The sequence below is a fragment of the Xenopus laevis genome, chromosome 1L (assembly GCF_017654675.1).
Source record: "Xenopus laevis strain J_2021 chromosome 1L, Xenopus_laevis_v10.1, whole genome shotgun sequence".
NCBI classification, from domain to species: domain Eukaryota; kingdom Metazoa; phylum Chordata; class Amphibia; order Anura; family Pipidae; genus Xenopus; species Xenopus laevis.
Window position 1 is genome coordinate 17,522,234 of NC_054371.1, and position 19,914 is coordinate 17,542,147.

General features: G+C 40.4%; 1 protein-coding gene and 1 gene segment (V, D, J or C); both read left to right on the forward strand.

Annotated features, from left to right (window-relative positions):
- Positions 1-8,596: 8,596 nt before the first annotated feature.
- Positions 8,597-9,186, forward strand: LOC121400516. The segment is given in 2 exon segments: positions 8,597-8,775; positions 8,867-9,186. Coding segments are annotated over 2 exon segments (384 nt in total).
- Positions 9,187-18,043: 8,857 nt separating this feature from the next.
- Positions 18,044-19,516, forward strand: LOC121400517 (paraneoplastic antigen Ma1 homolog). Its single transcript, XM_041583741.1, has one exon. The coding sequence runs from the start codon at positions 18,044-18,046 to the stop codon at positions 19,514-19,516; it is 1,473 nt and encodes a 490-aa protein (XP_041439675.1).
- The last annotated feature ends 398 nt before the right edge of the window (positions 19,517-19,914 follow it).

Here is a 19,914-nt window from a genome sequence, read left to right on the forward strand (position 1 = left end):
GGCACAAATACATGCCCTATAATGTATATTCTAAATGCACTATTGGAATTTGTTTCTAGATGTAGAATGCAAGACCAATGTGATTACAGTCTGCCATAGGTAATGTTGCCATCTGGCTGGTATTTTACTAGTTTGGTAAGTAAAAAGGATGTTTTTTGCCAATGTTATAAATAAGGAAAACGGATAAATAGAGGAAGGCTGGTATTTTTTTCCAGAAAAGTTGGAAACTGAGGACATTTCTGGGTGTGATGCTGTGAAGATTTGGAGGAAAGGGAAGCTTTTTTCTTATTTGTATTTTTTCATTAGGCAGTTACAGTTATTCATAAGCAACATGTATCTCTTACAGACATTTTCAGGTTTCGGTGGGTCAGTAGTGATGTTGCTGGGAATGAGCAGTATGTAGCAATGGCTAATTAAGACTGGGGCTGCCATTAGAAAAACACTTTTTGAACAGGGCCCGGTACAGGTGTAATGTGTGGGAAATTTTGTCAAACAGTGATAAATAATAGTGTTTAATTGCCCTCCAAATGGTTGTCTTGCTTAAAGTAATTCAGATTGGTCTTATTTTAATGCTTGGCCCTTCTTGCAGGCCTGAGCCCTGGGTCTATTAGATTCTTTCAATAACTCTGTCCCATCATCCATGCAGATAACCAAATCATGCAGTCTTTAACCATTCAGCAGCAGGTCCATTACTCAATAGTTCTTAAGTTTACTTATACAGTATATAGTCACTTCTAGTCTCCTCAAACAAAAAACAAAATCACCCTCCACCAATGGGTTCCCTGTTTCTTCTGTATATTGGTTTCACATAACTCAGAACTATGATTTAAATCAATGTCCTGTGGTAGTTCTGAACATGTCACTGCATTAGTACAGATTAAGGGACAGGCGACAGGAGAGACATAAGGAGAGAGGTCCCTTAATAAATATTATGTCAGCTGTAGCAAAAAAAAAAAAATGCACACCATTTAACTTTAAACCATTAAGTGGGGGTGCAATGAGGCTGTGACCACAGAATTAATACAGACAAATACAAGAGTCCTCTGCACTCAACCCATTACCAATATATTAAGGACAATGAGACATTTTGTGCCTTAAGATACTAAAAACAGCTTTCCCTTAAAACAAAACAGGGATTGTTTGTCCATATATTGCAAAATATTTCAGCTGGCCAACTACATAAAAGTCCTCCCTGGTCTGACCAGTCCTACACTCACTTTCATCTGATTCATTAAGAATTCTATTGCTTCATTATACATTTTACACTGGGACTAAGGGCTCCACAGTAATAATAGCATTAGTATAGGATTTGCTGCAAGTCAGTATTGCCTTTTGGCACCACCTGCTGATGGGACCCTTGAATGAGACCTGTGTCCCGGCTGCTGGTAATTCCAGGGGTCAGGTCTGTAAGGGAATTTGGCTGCACAATCATAGGAATAATATTCAGTGGTGCTGGGAGTTATTTAAGCAAGCTACATTTTGCCTCATATAAGTGTTCAAAAAGGCCTGGAGAAAGGTGATTTCATTACAGCTATAGAGGAAACAGAGCTCACAATCCAGACCCCTTTATTCCCTGGGATCCCTCGTGACCACGGGTCCTGTTTTCTCTATATTTCTGCGAGTGAACCCTAGACATTTTGAACATCCAGCAACTACGGAGCACTCGGAGTGGTGTGTTAAAATCTTTAAACTTTAATAATCCATGTTAAAAGATAATATCAGCACATCAGCATACATAACATCAGATCATCCGCTTAACGCGTTTCATGGTCCTTGCCACTTCATCAGAAGCATTCACCTGATCCCGCTACATACCTGCAATTAAATAGCTATAAACGCCACCCATAAAAAACATTAACCATTACATATCACCATGAATTAGATCGTATATTCCATTTAAGAGGTATGCATATTAATTGGAAAAATTACTTAAAATTAGTATTACAATGAATATTTTACATAGTACAAGAATTGTAACTCTATATTTAATTCCAATTCTATAATTTAAAACAGAAATCTACAGTACAATTAGGCGAAAGGGAAAAATATATGATTTTATCAATACATTTCTGTATTTGATTTTATATATTATTTTATATCATTTTATATTGAAGTACAAAAACAGCCTATAAAATGGCCCTAAAATATCAATATGTATGCCATTCAAATTAATAATAGCAAGTCAATTCCCAATCCTTATTGAAGCCCCATTCACATTCCAAAGTTTTTAATCGGTAAATCCAGTTTGCCTCTTTCCTCAGTAACCTTTTGTCATAATCCCCTCTTCTGGTCTGCGGACAAGGTTTATCACTGATTTGGAAGGCCACACTTTTCTTCCCCTCATGTTTCTCTATCAAATGTCTGGCTATTGTGGATTTCGGATCTTTTCTATCTACCGCTGCCAGGTGTTCTAGGAAGCGAGTACCTGCTTTACGTATCATCTTGCCTACATACTGGGACCCACATTCACCAGTGGCCAGGTATACAATGCCTTGAGACACACAATTAAAATACTGATTTATCAAGAAAGAGTGGCCAGTGTTAGAGCTTACAAATTCTTTAGAGTTCTTAATATATTGGCAGGAACCACATCTAGTTCTACCACAACTGTAATTACCATGATACTTTAACCAATTTTTTGAAACTGTTGCCTCTCTAGAATTAAAAATAGTTTTTGAGAAACGAGATCCTAGGTCCCTAGATTTTTTGTAGACAAAGGACAGTTTCTTTTCGAGCTGCTGCATCAAAATTGGATCTTGCAGGAGTATACCCCAATGTTTTCGTAAAGTTGTTCTATAAAATGAGTTCCTTTGTTATATGTAGTACAGAAGCGTAGTGTAGGAGCAATATTCTCATACTTATTTCTCTTTCCCTTATTTGAAAGCAGTTCAGATCTGTTACTTAGTACTGCTCTATCATACTCTGCCTTAATTTCTGACTCGTTATTAGTGATGGGCGAATTTATTCGCCAGGCGCGAATTCACGGCGAATTTGCGCGATTCGCCACCAGCGAATAAATTCTCGAAACACCCGCGAAAATTCACGTCAAAAACGGGCGCCGGCGTCAAAAACGGGCGACGGCACGAAATTCGCGAATTTTCCGGCGAAGCGAAACAGCGCAAATTCGCCCATCACTACTCGTTATATCCCCTTTCAATGAAGCGGTCCCATAGTTGCATCGCCCTTGTGTGAAAGTTATGCCAGGTGGAGCAAACCCGGCGTAACCGCAAAAACTGTCCCACCGGGATCCCTCTCAAACAGTTACCAGGGTGTGCACTATTGTGATGTAATAAAGTGTTACGGGTTATTGGTTTTCTAAACAAATCCGTTTCTATGTGGTCCTCCTGGGTAATAAATGTAATATCCAAAAAGGCTATTTTGGTTTCATGAGTTTCATGAGTGACCCCTAGACATTTTGTTCTCAGCTGGGGTTCAAGACAATGTTCTTTCTTATAATTCCCTTAATGTTGCCTTCTCTAACTGTGCCTCCACCCCAATGCAGGATTCTGCTGAAGGTGTTTTCCCATGTCAGAATCTCTTTAAATTATCATAAAAAAGAATCACTTCTGGGACTTCACATTCATCCAGGGTGTCTTGCCTGTCAGGTTTTTCTAGGTTGTCCATCTCTGGCTGCTGGGTTATGCAGACAATGTAAATACAGATATAAGTTAATGAGCACAAACTGCTGGTGGCACCAAAATCAAACCAAATCTGCCTGAATCTCATCTGTCCCCCCCCGGCCTGTTTCTCTAGATTCTCCCACAAGATATAAAGTTGCAATACAGTTCCCTGGTGTAACACAGAAATGTATCTGTTGCTTTGCATACACAAAGGGGCAGATTCACTAAGGGTCGAATTTCGAAGTTAAAAATACTTCGAAATTCGACCCTCGAATTGAAATCCATCGACTTCGAATATCGAAGTCGAAGGATTTAGCGCTAAACGTTCGATCGAACGATCAAAGGATTTTTCGTTCGATCGAACGATTAAATCCTTCGAATCGAACGATTCGAACGATTTTAATCAAACGATCGAAGGAAAATCCTTCGATCAAAAAAAGTTTAGCAAGCCTATGGGGACCTTCCCCATAGGCTAACATTGACTTCGGTAGGTTTTATCTGCCGAAGTAGGGGGTCGAAGTTTTTTTTAAAGGGAAAGTACTTCGATTATCGAATGGTCGAATAGTCGAACGATTTTTACTTCGAATCGTTCGAATCGTTCGAATTCGAACGAATTTAACCAATTCGATGGTCGAAGTACCCAAAAAATACTTCGAAATTCGAAGTTTTTTCCATTCGAACCCTTCACTCGAATTTAGTGAATCTGCCCCAAAGTGTGTGGTGAGTTCCCTGTAGATATAAGATGCTATAAATGTTCTATTTCCTATGTGACGTCTCAGTGATCTGCACCTGACACTGCTCCTACTGTCAGTATGGGGAGATACTTACTGCTTGTCCTCTCCACTCTCTTCTCTCTCTCTGTTCCAGATAATTATACCAACACTCACTTACATTGATTTCCCCAGTGATTTTGAGCTATATAGAACTTACTTTTGGATTTGTAAATATCTGATGACTTTATTTTTGATTTTTCTAAATTTCGGGTTCCTATGGGCAGATTGTACTGACTCAGTCTCCAGATTATGTCTCTGTGTCACCAGGAGAAACTGTCACCATCACATGTAAAGCCAGTAGTGGTGTCTATCTCAACTGGTACCAACAGAAATCAGGGCAGGCACCAAAGCTGCTGATCTATGATGCAAACACCCGACACACAGGGACCCCAGAGAGGATCAGCGGCAGTGGGTCTGGAACTGATTTCACTCTTACAATCAGCAGAATGGAAGCAGAAGATGCAGCAGATTATTACTGTCAGTAGAGATACACCACCTCACTCACACATTATTATGCTCAATAACTGTGCAATAGTACAGGGAGATCTGGTGTATGTTATATTGTTGTACCTCAGCCTCACTTCTTAATGCTGTCAAATAATAAGTGAAAATATGGATGTAGAATGTGACACTAATACTGAACTAGACAAAGAGCAATATTTCCATCAAATGAAAGTTTTATATTTTCTTTACACATTTATTATCATTGCTTTTATTTCTCACCTTTCTATTCATGTACTCTACTATTCAAATAAATGCATGGTTACTAGGGTACTTTGAACCCTAGCAACCAGATTGCTATAATTGCAAACTGGAGAGCTACTGGATAAAAATCTAAATAACTCAAAAACCACAAATAATATCATAATATCACTCTCTACATCATACTAAAAGTTAATTTAAAGGTGAACAACCCCTTTAAAGATACTTTACAACTAAGGGATTCAATGATAACAGTCAATAGGGATCTTATCCAAAAAAGTGATTTTAGCATAATTAAAGGAAAAGTAACTGTAACTGTAAATGAAAGCAGAATTTGTCCATGTTTGTTTCCTCTGGTTCTGACTCTTGAAACAGTGTGGCTCATTTATCAACAATGGGCAAATTTGCATATGGCCAGTTACCTATAGCAACCAATCATTGATTAGCTTTTAAAAGCCATCTGCAAGTAGAACCATGAATAAATTTAAAAAATTGCACTTTAATAAGTATACACTGGGAGTAAGTCTATAGACTACACCTGCTGTGAGGCAGATCAATAGAGACAGTAGCTCCAGGGTTACCAAGTGTTAACAGGTCACCCACACTCCAAACACCAGAAATGATATCAGCAAACCCCGGAAATGATGTCAGGCTGATGTTAAGATAAGTATATTATTTGGTGAGCTCTCATACTGATCTCATACTGATAAGCATGGTGTCTGTGTGCAGGTTCTCCTCTGTTTAGAAAGAAAGCTGAAAGCTCACTGAGATTGAGCTAATACAAGTTACTGGTTATCTCATCTCTTAAGCAGAATGGCAACATCAAATTTTGAAAATATTTGGCACAACTGCATTCAAATTGCAACAAAGCACATTCCCAGATACATTAGTATTAGTAAATTGGATGCAATTGATGGAGGTGCAATGCATTTGAATTAGCAAGCATTGTCCCCTTTTTAACTGTAATTCTGAGGAAGAAATCTGCATTGCGGGATTGTGCTCAAAATTGTGCTCATGTGGCAACTTTGAATTTCTTAAAAACAATCTTTATTCATATATTCATTAATGGCTTGCAGTTCCCAATGGCCTAATGAATGCCAGACATAAGCCTGTATAGCCTGGTGAGTCTTGATTGGGTTGCCTACTATTGTCACTTGTATCCAAAGCTGCTCCTGTGTCACCAGGAGAAACTGTCTCCATCACATGTAAAGCCAGTAGCAGTGTTCTTGATGGCTTTGGAGACAGTTACATAACCTGGTACCAACAGAAATCAGGGCAGGCACCAAAGCTGCTGATCTATGAGTCAAGCTACAGACACACAGGGACCCCATCAGCGGCAGTGGGACTGGATCAGGTTACACTGATTACTCTCTCAGCAGAATGGAAGCAGAAGATGCAGCAGATTATTACTGTCAGTATTATTACAGTTCCCTTCTCACACAGTGATACAGAGCTGAACAAAAACCTTCCTCTTTCAGCTTGAATGCAGATCAGACTAAAACATGAGTCAGGACTCACTGTACCAGAAGACTGTTGGCTTCATACTCTGTACTCTATATAACCCATACACACTAAGATACAACTGAATTATCATGGATACTTTACATAGCATATGTGTATTTCAATTCATAAAAAAAAAACTAAAGGGGGGAAGGAGAAAAAGGAAAATAAGGTGCATGAAAAATCCAGTATTAAAGGGGACATATACCATCATTTTTTATACTTCGTAAATAGACTGTAGATGGTAATTAATCTTAAATTAAATCTTCATACCTTTCGGAGTTATCTTATTCTTAAAACATCCCCCCCCCTCATCCGTGCATGTTTACTTTGCGGCTGCAGCCGACTCCAGCCGTGTGCAGGACGCGCAATCTGTGGGGCTCCGGGCCCTGGCCCAGTTGCACCCCCTGCTCCCCCGATAGTTACGCCACTGTTTCCTGCACTGTTTGCCACAGTCCCTTCTGATGTCCTCATTGTTATACACCCTTCCTACCTTTTCTTGTTACTTACTCTTTGGTTAATGCAGTCACAAAGGATTAGTATAATACATTTTCATTAGAGGACAGTAGAGTGCCATGATGGGATTACTATACTCAGCAAGAGATACCTAAAGCTGGCCATAGATGTTGAGATTTTTAAAAGATCCGATCCTCATCGTGAGACCACGATTTTCTCAGAACAATCGTACGATCATATGAATTGACCATCAACTAACAAGACCAATTTGCCAGGAGCTGCCTGCTTGGCCCTGCAAACATAGATAGATTGCACTGGGACCGACAAAGATTTTTTAACCTGGCCGATCAATTTCCTGACAGATGGCCGAAAAATCGTCAGATGGTTGATCGTTCGAATCCCACTAACCGAAGGATTGGTTGGACTTCGATAAAATAAGTCATTCAGCAAGAAGAATTGTCGCATCTATGGAGAGCTTTAGAGTTTACAATAGATAAAATCATAAACAACAGCCATAACATTGGCAAGCTATGCCTGGTAATTCTTGAACACTCCCTCAAGCAAAGAATATGAAGATATGATGCCTGGATGGAAGGGCTATTGAACATGAAGACAGAAATACTTGAACCTAAATGTGAGTAATTTCCACCACTGCCCATGTTTTCAGAGCAGTAAATAGATTAAATAATGAGAAGGGAATGTACTGTGCATCATCCTGAAATGACTTCTTTTGATGGCTGAGATCTCCCCCATGGAGTAAACTGCCCAAGGCCTTTGTGCACCATTTGAGGTTTCTCTACCAGCTGAATTGGGATCTCCCAGTCTAAGCTTCCTACTTCCTTTGCTCAAATGGTGATGTATATCTTACTCTCTTATAAACTTTATCTGTAATAAAGTTTTGCTTATATGCTTAGCATACTGGATATGGTGTATAAATTATTTCCAAGAGACTTGTAGAACTACAGTCAAAACAGTGAGTCAGTCCTTTGAGTGAGTGACCCTATTTCAGGATTGCTATTTGTATTCAATGACCATTGCATATCTGTCTCTCTATATATAAAGTTTATTATTGCTGCAAATCACTATGTTTTTTTATTTTCTAGTGGGACCCCCTTAGATGTATCCCTCAGTTTCTATTAAGTGGAGATACTGCGCTACAAAATCCCAGTTTCCCAGTCTCTCCTAAATTCAGTAGAGTTTACGGGTTTGCCAGATTGACCTCAAGTAAACACGCCAGATCTGTTTGATCCCGTTGTGAGGGAGTTTGTCAAGAAAGGTTGGTATTACTGATAACCCCTAACAAATTTGTGAGCTGCATCTGGCTTTGTAGGATTATACAGATTTTTAGGGTGTCGAAGAAATATAAATTAAAGGCAAAGTCTCACAATGCTGGGAGTAAGTGTTTACCATATAGATGTATTTTAGTGATAAATATGTCCTGGCTATTTGCTGTCTAAGAGTTTTAAGCAGTCTCTGATGGTAAATGCAGCAAAGTTCTACAACTTGTGTAATAAATAACAGAACATCTGTTATGTGAGAGGGATGTTGGTTGGTGTTTTGCATAGAGACATTGTGTGGCTAAACTGCAGCTGCTATAAAAGTGCCAGTGTCCCTGTGCCATATTAATGATCTGTATGTGTCACAGTGCATAGATAGAGACATGTCTTATCCCACTTATCTACTGCTGCTGCTGCTACTGGGGATCCTCCTGATCTTTAGCCAGGGTGAGAGATTATGCTGGAAATTTAAAATTAAAATAAATAAATTACTGGATAAGTAAATTAACCATTTTCTTTAACCTGAATTATATCCTAGGTTCCTATGGGCAGGTTGTACTGACTCAGTCTCCAGATTATGTCTCTGTGTCACCAGGAGAAACTGTCACCATCACATGTAAATCCAGTAGCAGCCTTGTAAGTGGCTCTTACAGAGTGTTAGCCTGGTACCAACAGAAATCAGGGCAGGTACCAAAGATGCTGATCTATTATGCACTCTATCGACACACGGGGATCCCAGAGCGGATCAGCGCCAGTAGGTCTGGAAATGATTTCACTCTTACAATCAGCAGAATAGAAGCAGAAGATGCAGCAGATTATTACTGTCAGCAGGGTTACGGTTCCCCTCTCACACAGTGATACAGAGCTGAACAAAAACCTTCCTCTTTCAGTTTGAATGCAGATCAGACTAAAACATGAATATGAAATATAGAACTCATTGTATCAGAAGATTCTTGGCTTCATGCTTTATTCTAGATTTATTGTACATAGGACTTCTTATATATTTGGTACCTGTGTTGGTTTCTGTTGGTACCAGAGTATATAACACATAAAGACAGTTGTAAGATTCTTACAGGCTTTATTTTGCGGATGACAAACATTTTGGTGCCTATAAGGCTTACCGGAGTCTGGAACCAATTAGCTGATGGAAGGCCGCTCTTACAGTACCCCACGAGGTGTATCCTCAATATGCACAGAGGAGAAACTTGTAGGGGAAGGTATGAGAGCCGAAATAATGATGAAAAATGAAGGACGACTCTCTCACCGTAGAGAAGAAGTAGAATGGTCAGGCAGGCCGAGTCAGGAATGGTAGAAATTAGCGTAATCGGGGACAGGCAAGGTCAAAACCAGAATGTAGCAGAGTTCCAGGCGTCAAAGCAGGAAGGAGGTTCAATAGACATGGTCAGGAAGTTCCGGAGTCAAACACAACCAGGATTTTCCAAAAAGTTTTAGGTATTAGCCAAGACGATGTCTGAGCAAAGTCCAGAACTTGAAGGCAGGTTTAAATAGGCCTCAGCATCCAATGTGACGCCTGCGTCACGCCGCTTGCGTCAGCATCAATGTTACGACGCCGGCGTCGAATGCGGTGCGATGCGTCACGCCGTTGCATCACGCCGTTATGTCAGATCCGGACGCGCTGCATCACAACGTGGATTCTGCCGTCTGCGCCGAAGAGTAGCGCCAGCATCCTTGGAATCCTGACAGTGCCTATGTAATAAGAAGATGCAAATTACTTATCGGTTATGCAGTTTTTCCTAAGAAATCCATAAAAAAGAAATTTGAAGGGGTAAAGGAGAAAATAGGAAACAGACCAGCTCTAAAGTCTAAATGGAACATTTTTCTGCCTATTGTTTTAATTGCGAAACATCTATGGTTTATGTATTACTTCCACTGAAAAGGGCAAACATTCTAAATTAAAGCAAAGTGAAAGTTAACAGTCTGTTCATGTGAAAGCAATGATAACAAATCAGCATTCCATTGACAAACCCTCTGTATAAACATACTATTCCCCCAGCTGCAGACAGTTAGGCTTTGAGATAATGAGCAGCTCAATAGAGTGAGAGCTTTCAAATTGTGAAATTCTTTCCCTGATTCAGTTGTACTAACAGATACTTAGATAACTTCAAGAAGGTATTGGATGTTTTTCTTTAAGCTAGAAAATACAGGTTTATTGAAAATAGCACTTTATACCAAGTTGACTAGTCCTATTTGTTTCACCTCCGAGTCAAATTGTTACAATTGTCAATTTACACCTTCTTCATCTTAAAGGAGAAACAAACACTGTAGAAAAAACCCGTACCCCCCCACCCCACGGAGACCCCCCTCCCTCCTTCCCCAGCCTAACTTCCCCCCCCCGGGGAAATGTCCCATACTCTTTACTAACCCCCTCATCGCAGATTCTGGCGACAGATTTCAAGGCATCCATCTTCCAGGTCCTCGGTAAGCTGTCTGGGAGATCTGTATGTCGGCACATGCGCAAGTTGGAGCAGTTTTCTACAGGGTTTGTTTCCCCTTTAACCCCCACCGCCACTGCAATATGTTCAGTAGTATTGGCATGGTAAGTAGTTAGTAGTAGTTTCTGCAACTGGGGCCAAAACTCAATTCATAAAACGTTCTTACTAAAATGTTCCCCGTCATCTAATTCAAATTAGTTTAAAAACTGATTTAAAAAACTGCCTACAGATGAGATGTAGTGGGTTAAGTGTTCTGATAATAGATACCAATATATTTTCTTTTGGCCACCATTATTCTAATGACAATCAAATAAAACAGATTATGCTCAATAACTGTGCAATAGTACAGGGAGATCTGGTGTATGTTATATTGTTGTACCTCAGCCTCACTTCTTAATTCCATTAAATAATAAGTGAAAATATGGATGTAGAATGTGACACTAATACTGAACTAGGCCAAGAGTAACACTTTTTCCATCAAAAGAAAGTCGTGATATAGTTTCTCGGATTAATGTAATCATCAAGGTTAATACATCACTTGACCATTAGATGGCAGCAGAGTTCCATGGTGGGATTACTGTACTCAACAAACTGAAAAGGCAGAAGCATCTTGGAATTTCCCCAAAAATATCATAAATCACAGTCATGTTGCCAAGCTTATGTCGGTTAATTCTTGAAAAGTCCCAAAACAGGGACAAAGAATATGACTGATATATTGCTTAGATGGAAGGGCTGTTGAATTTAAAGGGGTGGTTCACCTTTAAAGGGGAACTCCACAAAAACATAACAAGCTTTTTGAAAAGTAAACATAATTTCAAGCAACTTTGCAATATACATTAATTAAAAAATATGCAGACTTTTTTTTAATGATTTTTGACAGTTCCCTATGCCTAGCCCCCTGCTCTCCTGCTGATCTGTCTGACTGCTTTGCTGAGCTGGCTGACTACTGTTACTTTATATCAACAGCCATCTGTCCTCAGCCTGCATCCTCCAAACCCCACAATTCCCTGCACACGTGATTTCAATAAGGAACATCCCAGTGCAATGCATTGTGGGTTATGTAGTTCCTGCATGCTGTCTGTAAGCTATGGAGACATCGTGACAATTTGTAACATCAGTGTTTAGTCCCTCCTTCCCTACCAGGATTTCAAATGATGCAGAAAGAGAAGAACTGTTAAACAGCTGGATTTCAGCATAGAAGATGCCATTTATTCATACTTTTTGAAGAAACAGGTAACTGTGATGGGTATATTAGGGGTTTCTGTGTTATCAACTTTTGGTTTGGAAGCCGGAGTTCCCGGCTTTTAGTATGTTATAGGATGGACAATTCTAAGCAACTTTTCAACTGGTCTTTATTATTTTTTTTTATAGCTTTAGAATTATTTGCCTTTCCCTTATGACTTTTTCCAACTGGCTACACATTTATTATTATTGCTACTTTTTATTGCTCATCTTTCTATTCAGGCCTCTCCTATTCATATTGCAGTCTCTCAATTCTCTCTCAATTCAAATAAGTGCATGGTTACTAGGTAATTTGAACACTAGAAATAAGATGGCTGAAATTGCAAACTGGAGATCTACTGAATGAAAATCTAAATTACTCAAAAACCACAAATAATAAAAAATGAAACCCAATTGCAATTTTTTTTTCCAGAATATCACTCTCTACATCACCATTAGGGATGCACCGAATCCAGGATTCGGTTCGGGATTCGGCCAGGATTCGGCCCTTTTCAGCAGGATTCGGATTCGGCCGAATCCTTCTGTCCAGCCGAACCGAATCCTATATGCAAATTAGGGTTTCCCATATGCAAATTAGGGTTCGGATTCGGTTCGGTATTCGGCCGAATCCTTCGTGAAGGATTCGGGGGTTCGGCCGAATCCAAAAAAGTGGATTCGGTGCATCCCTACCATAAAAGTTAATTTAAAGATGAACAACCCCTTTACAGATACCTTACACCTAAGGGATTCAATGATAACAGTCAATGGGGATCTTCTCCCAAAAAGTACTTTTTGCATAATGAAAGGAAAAGTTATCTGTAACTGTAAATGAAAGCAGCATGTGTTTATCCATTTCTGTGTCCCCTGGCTCTGACTATTGAAACAATGTCACCAAATACAATTGTCTCCTCTGGGTCTGTTAATCGGCTGGATTTTTTCTACATCGTTTCAGAAGTCAGAACCACCTTGATGTACTATCAAATTGCTCTTTAATAAGTGCACCTGTATGTATTATGGGGTGCCGTTTATCCCAAATACATTCTGTATACAAAACTATCCCTAATACACAGAATGAATGTCTCTCACTGTATATATAAGTATTTGTGACCATACAGAGATAAAAAAATATACAAAAGATTTATTTCTATTAAAGAATGAGAACAAAATCTGGTTAGTGCACAAAAGGATGTCATTATATCACTCCATTCTGTACAGTTTAACAAGCAATCTGTCTCACAAATGTTTAACCTCCATGTAACAGACGCACTTATGTGTAGAGTTACTTACAGAATGAATTATGTAAAAAAAACTTGGACATAATATATAATAGTGTAACTAACTAGTGCATGTCAAGCTAGATTTGACTGACAAAAACACAGCAGAATCATTTAATCCACTACCAGCCAGTTTATCAGACATCATCTTGCAGCCTAACCCATCATTATAATTAGTCTAATATCCCTTCAATAATGTCTGACAAACTCTTAGAGTCAGTTATAAGTTTTGTATATGATTGTTAGACAACATCTCCTCTAAACTGTAATCTTGTCATTAAAGGGGGCCCACTATAGCAGGCCAGATACTATGCCGTAGGGATAATGCAGTGGAAAAAAAAAATAATTTTTCAAGATTTATTATACCCAGAGGCTGCAAAAAGTCTGAATCCAAAAATCCTGCATCTCAGACCTGTCGAGGTTATATATAAGTCAATGGGAGAGGTCCCTATCCTATTTGAAAGTTTCTGGGGTCTGTGCTGGATTTAGCCCAAAAATACAACTATTTCAGGCTTCTTGGGAAAAAATCCGAAAAATTTGATTTTTTGGGAAAAAGCCTGAAAAAAACGAGTGATTTGGGAGAAAGATCCGAAAAAAACATACGATTCGGGTTTTTGCTCAGTATTTTACCCGATCCGATTAAATCATGTTTTTTTTAATAATAAATAAGGTCAAATTGTGGATTCTACTTTGGTAAGACTTTTTTAAATAAAATAATCAGATTAATTCGGTTTTTGATAAATAACCCCCTAAATGTCAATTAGATGGCAATTTCTTCCAAAAGGTTCATTTTGATAATAAAATTCTATTTGCAATTTTAAATGAAAGCAGCATTAGTGAGTGGCAAATCTGTGGTGTTCTGCTTCTCTCGAAAAATTTGCCTTACCTTCCCTCTGTCCAAGTGTGAGCGAGGAGAAGGCATTTGTCCTGGAGGAGACTGATAGCTTCTTTCAGAAGGAAGGAGGAGGGATGAGATGACCAGGAGCAGCAGAAAATCATTCTCATAAGATTTTAAGGAGAACCATAGCATCGGTAGCAACATTTGCTTCAAGTCTTATAACCCAGATCAGCAGTATATTAGGTTACTCTGCTGTAGACCAATAGTTGACTGGTTCTATATGTGTTCTAAGACCCATGCAGTAATGAAAGAAGAGGAACACTGGAACCTCAAGCACCTTAAACAGTAACAAGGCAGTATTGACACCCTATTTACAGTATATTATATACAGAGATCAGTGAGAAGCAGTGGGTACCCCAATCAGATTATACAATAGGAAGCAGTGGGTGCTGTCATCTAAAAGTAATTATATAATAAAAGCAGGGGGCACAGGCATCCACAGCACAATATACAGAGAGAGGAAGTTGATAGCGACATGCAGTGCACATTTATGCACAGCAAGAGTCAGCGAGGGCTGACACCACAATCACATTATACAGTATACAGTGAGGGGCTGGGGTGGCACCCAGGAATACTATTAATGAGAGTGGGTTCTAGAACCATAACCACATTGCTTGGAGTGAGAGGCAGTGACCTCCCGCATAAACAGCACAGATATACGCAGCAGGTACTTGTAAGAAGGTGATTGGGTTGTGTGCATGAAAACGTGTATTGTATGTGTAAAGTGAATGTGAGTGTTGTAAAAAAATGTTGAAATGATTGAAAGTGTTAAATGTAAGTGATTGGAAGTGTTAAATGTTTTGGAGACTGTAATGTGGCAGTGTTGTCATGCAAATGAATGGTAAAGGTTTCATGTGGTGACCTGGGGAAAAGCACATGCACTGCAGTGAGGACAGTACATGATAGGGAAATGTTAAAAGCACATGTACAGTGTATGTTAAGGGGATGGTTAATTAGGGATAGTATTTAAAGGGGTGAAACACAGTAATGGGTGTTCAGTGGATGCTTCTGAAAAAAAGTAGATAGTGACAGGGCTACAGTAAAAGTACTAGGTACTATAGATAGTGAGTGGACCACTAGAATGGGTAGCCAAGACCCCAACGAGGAGTGAGTGGCTTAGGAGCCAAGGCTTTGCCAGTGAGGGCTGGAGTGTTAGGGGGAACACGAACATCCTGAAGGAGGGGCGCAAGAAAAATCCTATCTGGAGTAGGCCAGAGGGGCATAGGACGTATGCCGGACTGGTAGGACCAGAAGGTGGAAAATTCCTATCCTAAAAGGGCAGTGGTGCACTGCTGTGGTGTCAGCCCGACTGAAGTAGGAAGGTGGTAAGTCGCCTTGGAAAGGGGTGTTCCTGTGTCTCCAGTGATTTTGTGTGAGGGGTTCGTAAAAGGAAGTTATTGCTCTGCAATGAAGGGAGTAAGTGAAACCCATGGGACTGTGTATGGACTGTACAAAGTTAATGGATACTGGAAAACATTACCAATAAAAGTTCTTAATTTTTGTGATTTTACCATCGTGTGGATATCCATCATTCCAGTGAAGGTTGGTTGCCATGGTGACGGCGGGGCATTAACCCTTAACCCCCCTTACATACTGGCACCCAAACTCTCCTATTAAACATAAATATGCTCCATTCATGGAAATATATATGAATGGAGCTCACCTTCGGTTATTTAATGGCATTCTACTGCATTCTATTAATTTATCTTCTGGTCTTTTCTTCTAGTTCTACCTCTTTGCTTCTGTTTTTCAATTCTCTTGAAAGGACTGTTCTTTTTAATTTTTTTTTGTTTTTTACTTTTCATCCTATGCACCTGTTTGAACAGTTTCCCATTATTTGCCTTTTAGCTCTTTCTGCTATTATTTTTCTTTGTCTCCATCCTTCACACCTTCTTTCACCTCTCTAAATTTCCTTTTTTCTATCCACTCATTTTAACCTTTCCATCTCTCCCTGTTGTTTCTTCTGTAGTACCCCATTTTCCTCTCCCATACACTATTTATGTGCTTTACCTATTTCCCCCATACTCTGATCTCCTTTAAATTTTCTTTCTGAACTGCCTCCCACCCCTACAATAATGGTCACCTTTTCTTGTTCTTGCTCCAACCATAAACTGTATTGCCCTTCTCTGTCTTGTTCTCTTCATATATCAGACCCTGCTGCTCTCTTCGTGGTGTATCCTCGCTCAAAAGCTTTATATTTCCCCACTTTTACATGTTGCTTCTTCTGCCAATGCCAAGCTCATATTCACCACCCCTACCCCTACCCAGCCCACAGAGCAATACAGCATGTAGAAAGACAAGAAAGACAAATATATATATTTGGAGCAATTAAAATGATTTCATTATCATTTCCCAATCCTCATTTCCCAGTTCCTATGGGCAGATTATACTGACTCAGTCAGTAACCTCCCTGTTACTGTGAGTTATTTACATGATACTCTATAAAGCTACAGAGTTTGATCTCTATAGAATTATAATACACAAAAGCCATGAATATCTTGTAAATTATATCCTTATAAACGGTGAGTTCTGATGTCATCAGTTATAAACGGTGAGTTCTGATGTCATTTCGGTCACATGACTCACTGAAATTTGTGTATTATAATAAATAAAGTACCCTCAGTTGTAAAATATGAGGATATTAGAAGTTACCTTGGAGTTCCATGACCTGTATAAAAACACTCGGCCTTCGGCCTCGTGTTTTTATATGGTCATGAAACTCCTCGGTAACTTATGTAACACCCCTATCTAAAGCAAGAAACATGAACAAGTGCTGCATAGACAGTCTACAGGACTACATATCCCAGCATGCCTCAGAGCTGAGGACCTGGCTGGGGCTTTAATCCACCAATGATAAGAAAGGGCGCAAAATGTTTTGAGGACCACACTGCTGGACTATAAAAAAGGGAGAGAAGTGTGTGCCTGCAGGCAGAAAAACTGCTGACTGCTGCCTACCTGCTGTACCTGCTCTGCGTGGGAGAGCTGCCAGAGGGGAGAGACATCTGCAGGGATCCTGCCCCAGGGGAAGCTGCTACTGGGAGAAGCTGACCCTGCTATCCCAGCCCTAGACTAGCACCTGTAAAAGAGCTATCAGTGCTAGCCAGAAAGGGAGCAGGGGGAAACGGCCTGCGGTTTGTGGGAGAGTCCAAGGCTGACATGCTGCAAAGAGGCCCAGGTGATTTCAGCTGCTAGAGAACAGAGCTGCCTGCATCCCATCTGAGGTCTGTTACTAAAGGTGATACAGAGTTTGGAGCACAGACTGTGAGTAACCTGCAACACCACACACTATTGGGGAACTGTGTATTATCAAACCATAGGAGCTAATCCATCTGTTGCTGAACTATACACTCTGCCAAGTCATTTCTCACCTGGGAGGAAAGTGTTTCTTCACTAAGTTTATAGAGTTATACTGCTAACCGACAGAGGAAAGGATCAGTGCTATTGGCCAATAAGCTAAACTCAATAAGGGCCCCAACGTGCACAAATCATCTGGGACTGTGACAGGGAAATTAAGTTACAACATTTAGCACATATATTTTCTGCATACTTTGTATTAGCAATTTAAATGGTGTCATTGTTGGTTGGTGTATTGTTATACATATATATCTTGCTTTAATATTTTAAATCATAGTCGGATCCCTGCTGATTATTTGTTACACTTAATAAAGAAAAGGGATATCACTGTTTATCATTATTGTGGTCCGTTCAATGGGGTGTCACTGAGCGTGCTGGAGTTACCCATATATATATATATTAGTCTCACTCAAGGGTGTGCTACATTTGGGGGCTCGTCCGGGATTATCTCCACCCACGTCACTGACTCCGCCCCTTTTCACCAGTTGTATAGCATCCTGCCATAAGAAGCGAAGATGGAGCCGCAAGCCGTGCTAGAGTGGTGTCAGGACCGTCAGGCAAACCCCACATATTGCCTAGCTCTGATAATAGCAGAGGCAAACTTAAATTCAAGGCAGATTTACCAGTTAATGGATGAAATGTCACCTTTTGGCCGCTGCCTAATAGTTGATAGGAAAACAGATAACAAGGATGTAAAGACATGCGTTTTGCTGCAAATGGAGGATCCTATAAATCCTGATGATGTCCCATTCATGATGACATTCGGCAGTGAGAAATATCAGTGTAACTTAGTTTTACCTGCTTCACCAGTTTCAGTTATCACATCAGACGGAGATGTTGAACATCCAGCAGCCGGAAACAAAGAAGTTAACAACCCATCCCTCGCAGCAAATCCATGTGGGCCCTCTGCTGACATCGGGGCAGATATCCTTACTGCACTAGGAAACTTAGTAGAGAAGTGTGTTCGGCCTATACAGCCTCACAGCGGGTTTGGATACAGAAAACTACACTTTTTCTCAGGAAAACAACCCACGCCAGAAGGGGAAGATGACTTTGAAGCCTGGATGGATCAAGCCACCCAAGCCCTGGAAGAATGGGATGTTCCAGAGTCACAGAAGAAACAGAGAATCACCGAGAGTTTGATGGGTCCAGCTGCGGATGTAATTCGGGCCCTGAAGCAGAGCAAAAGGGATTGTTGTGCCACTGATTACTTGCAAGCTTTGCATGATGTGTATGGCCGAACTGAGAATGTGGCTGAGCTCATGTATCAGTTTGAACATACCTACCAAGAGAAAGATGAAAGGATGTCCGATTATATCCCACGGCTAGAGAAGATACTCCACCACATAATATTAAAGAAAGGAATGGATCCCTATATGGCTGACCAGCTTAGAGTAAAGCAAATCTTGAAAGGAGCTCAACCGAATGATCCCATCATGTGGAAACTAAGGATACCAAAGGAAGACCGTGCAGTCCCCACTTACCCCCAACTAATCAAACAAGTACGGGAGGAAGAGGCCCTTATGGAAGCCAAGTTACTGCCTACCAGTAAAAGCATGACTTCAAATAAGGTGAAACCAGGAGGGGAAGTCACCCGAATTGTTCAAGCGAGTACTGGAGTTATAGCCCCAGAGCAAAGTGAGATTCATAACCGGTTGGATGCTCTGAGCGAGATGGTTGAAAGGATAGCCAAAATTCAAATGGCTGCATTAGAAAAGGACACTAAGTGCAGGTCAGATATTGTATGCTGTGAGAAGCCTACCTCTAGCCAGGCTCAAGATTTCCATCTTACATATGAGAATACCACAGCACCTGGGCCCCCTCAACTAAATAGGACAAAAGGAGTACTGGGGTTCTGTCATCGGTGTGGTGAAGATGGCCATTACAAGAGGCAGTGCCGAAATGCTGAGAATGCCCAGAAGGTAGTAGCAAAACTTCTGGCTAAAGAGAGAGGGAAGGCTCAGGGAAACTTCAGAGGGCCCCAGTGAAGGAGCAAACTGGAAGCCCGCCTAAGAGAAGCTCCAATAGATTTAAACAATGGGTAGACAGTGGTGAGGAGGCCTCCAAAACCCAAGCAAGACAGGTGCCAACTGAAGGTGCACTATACCATACCAGTATGGAAAAGTTCAAAGGACAATTTCCTCCCCGTACCCAGAAAGGGGTTAGAGAAGCTTGCACATGGCGGGAACCCGAATTGCCTAAAGGGTTGGCAGGTCCATCTCCAGTTGTTCCAGTCCAGATTGAAGGAATCTACGGAGATGCTCTATTAGACAGTGGGGCTCAAGTGACTATACTATTTCAGGATTTTTACAAGAAATACCTGAGCTACATCCCTTTGGAAAAAATAGAAAACCTTGAATTATGGGGCCTAGGTGATACAAAGTTC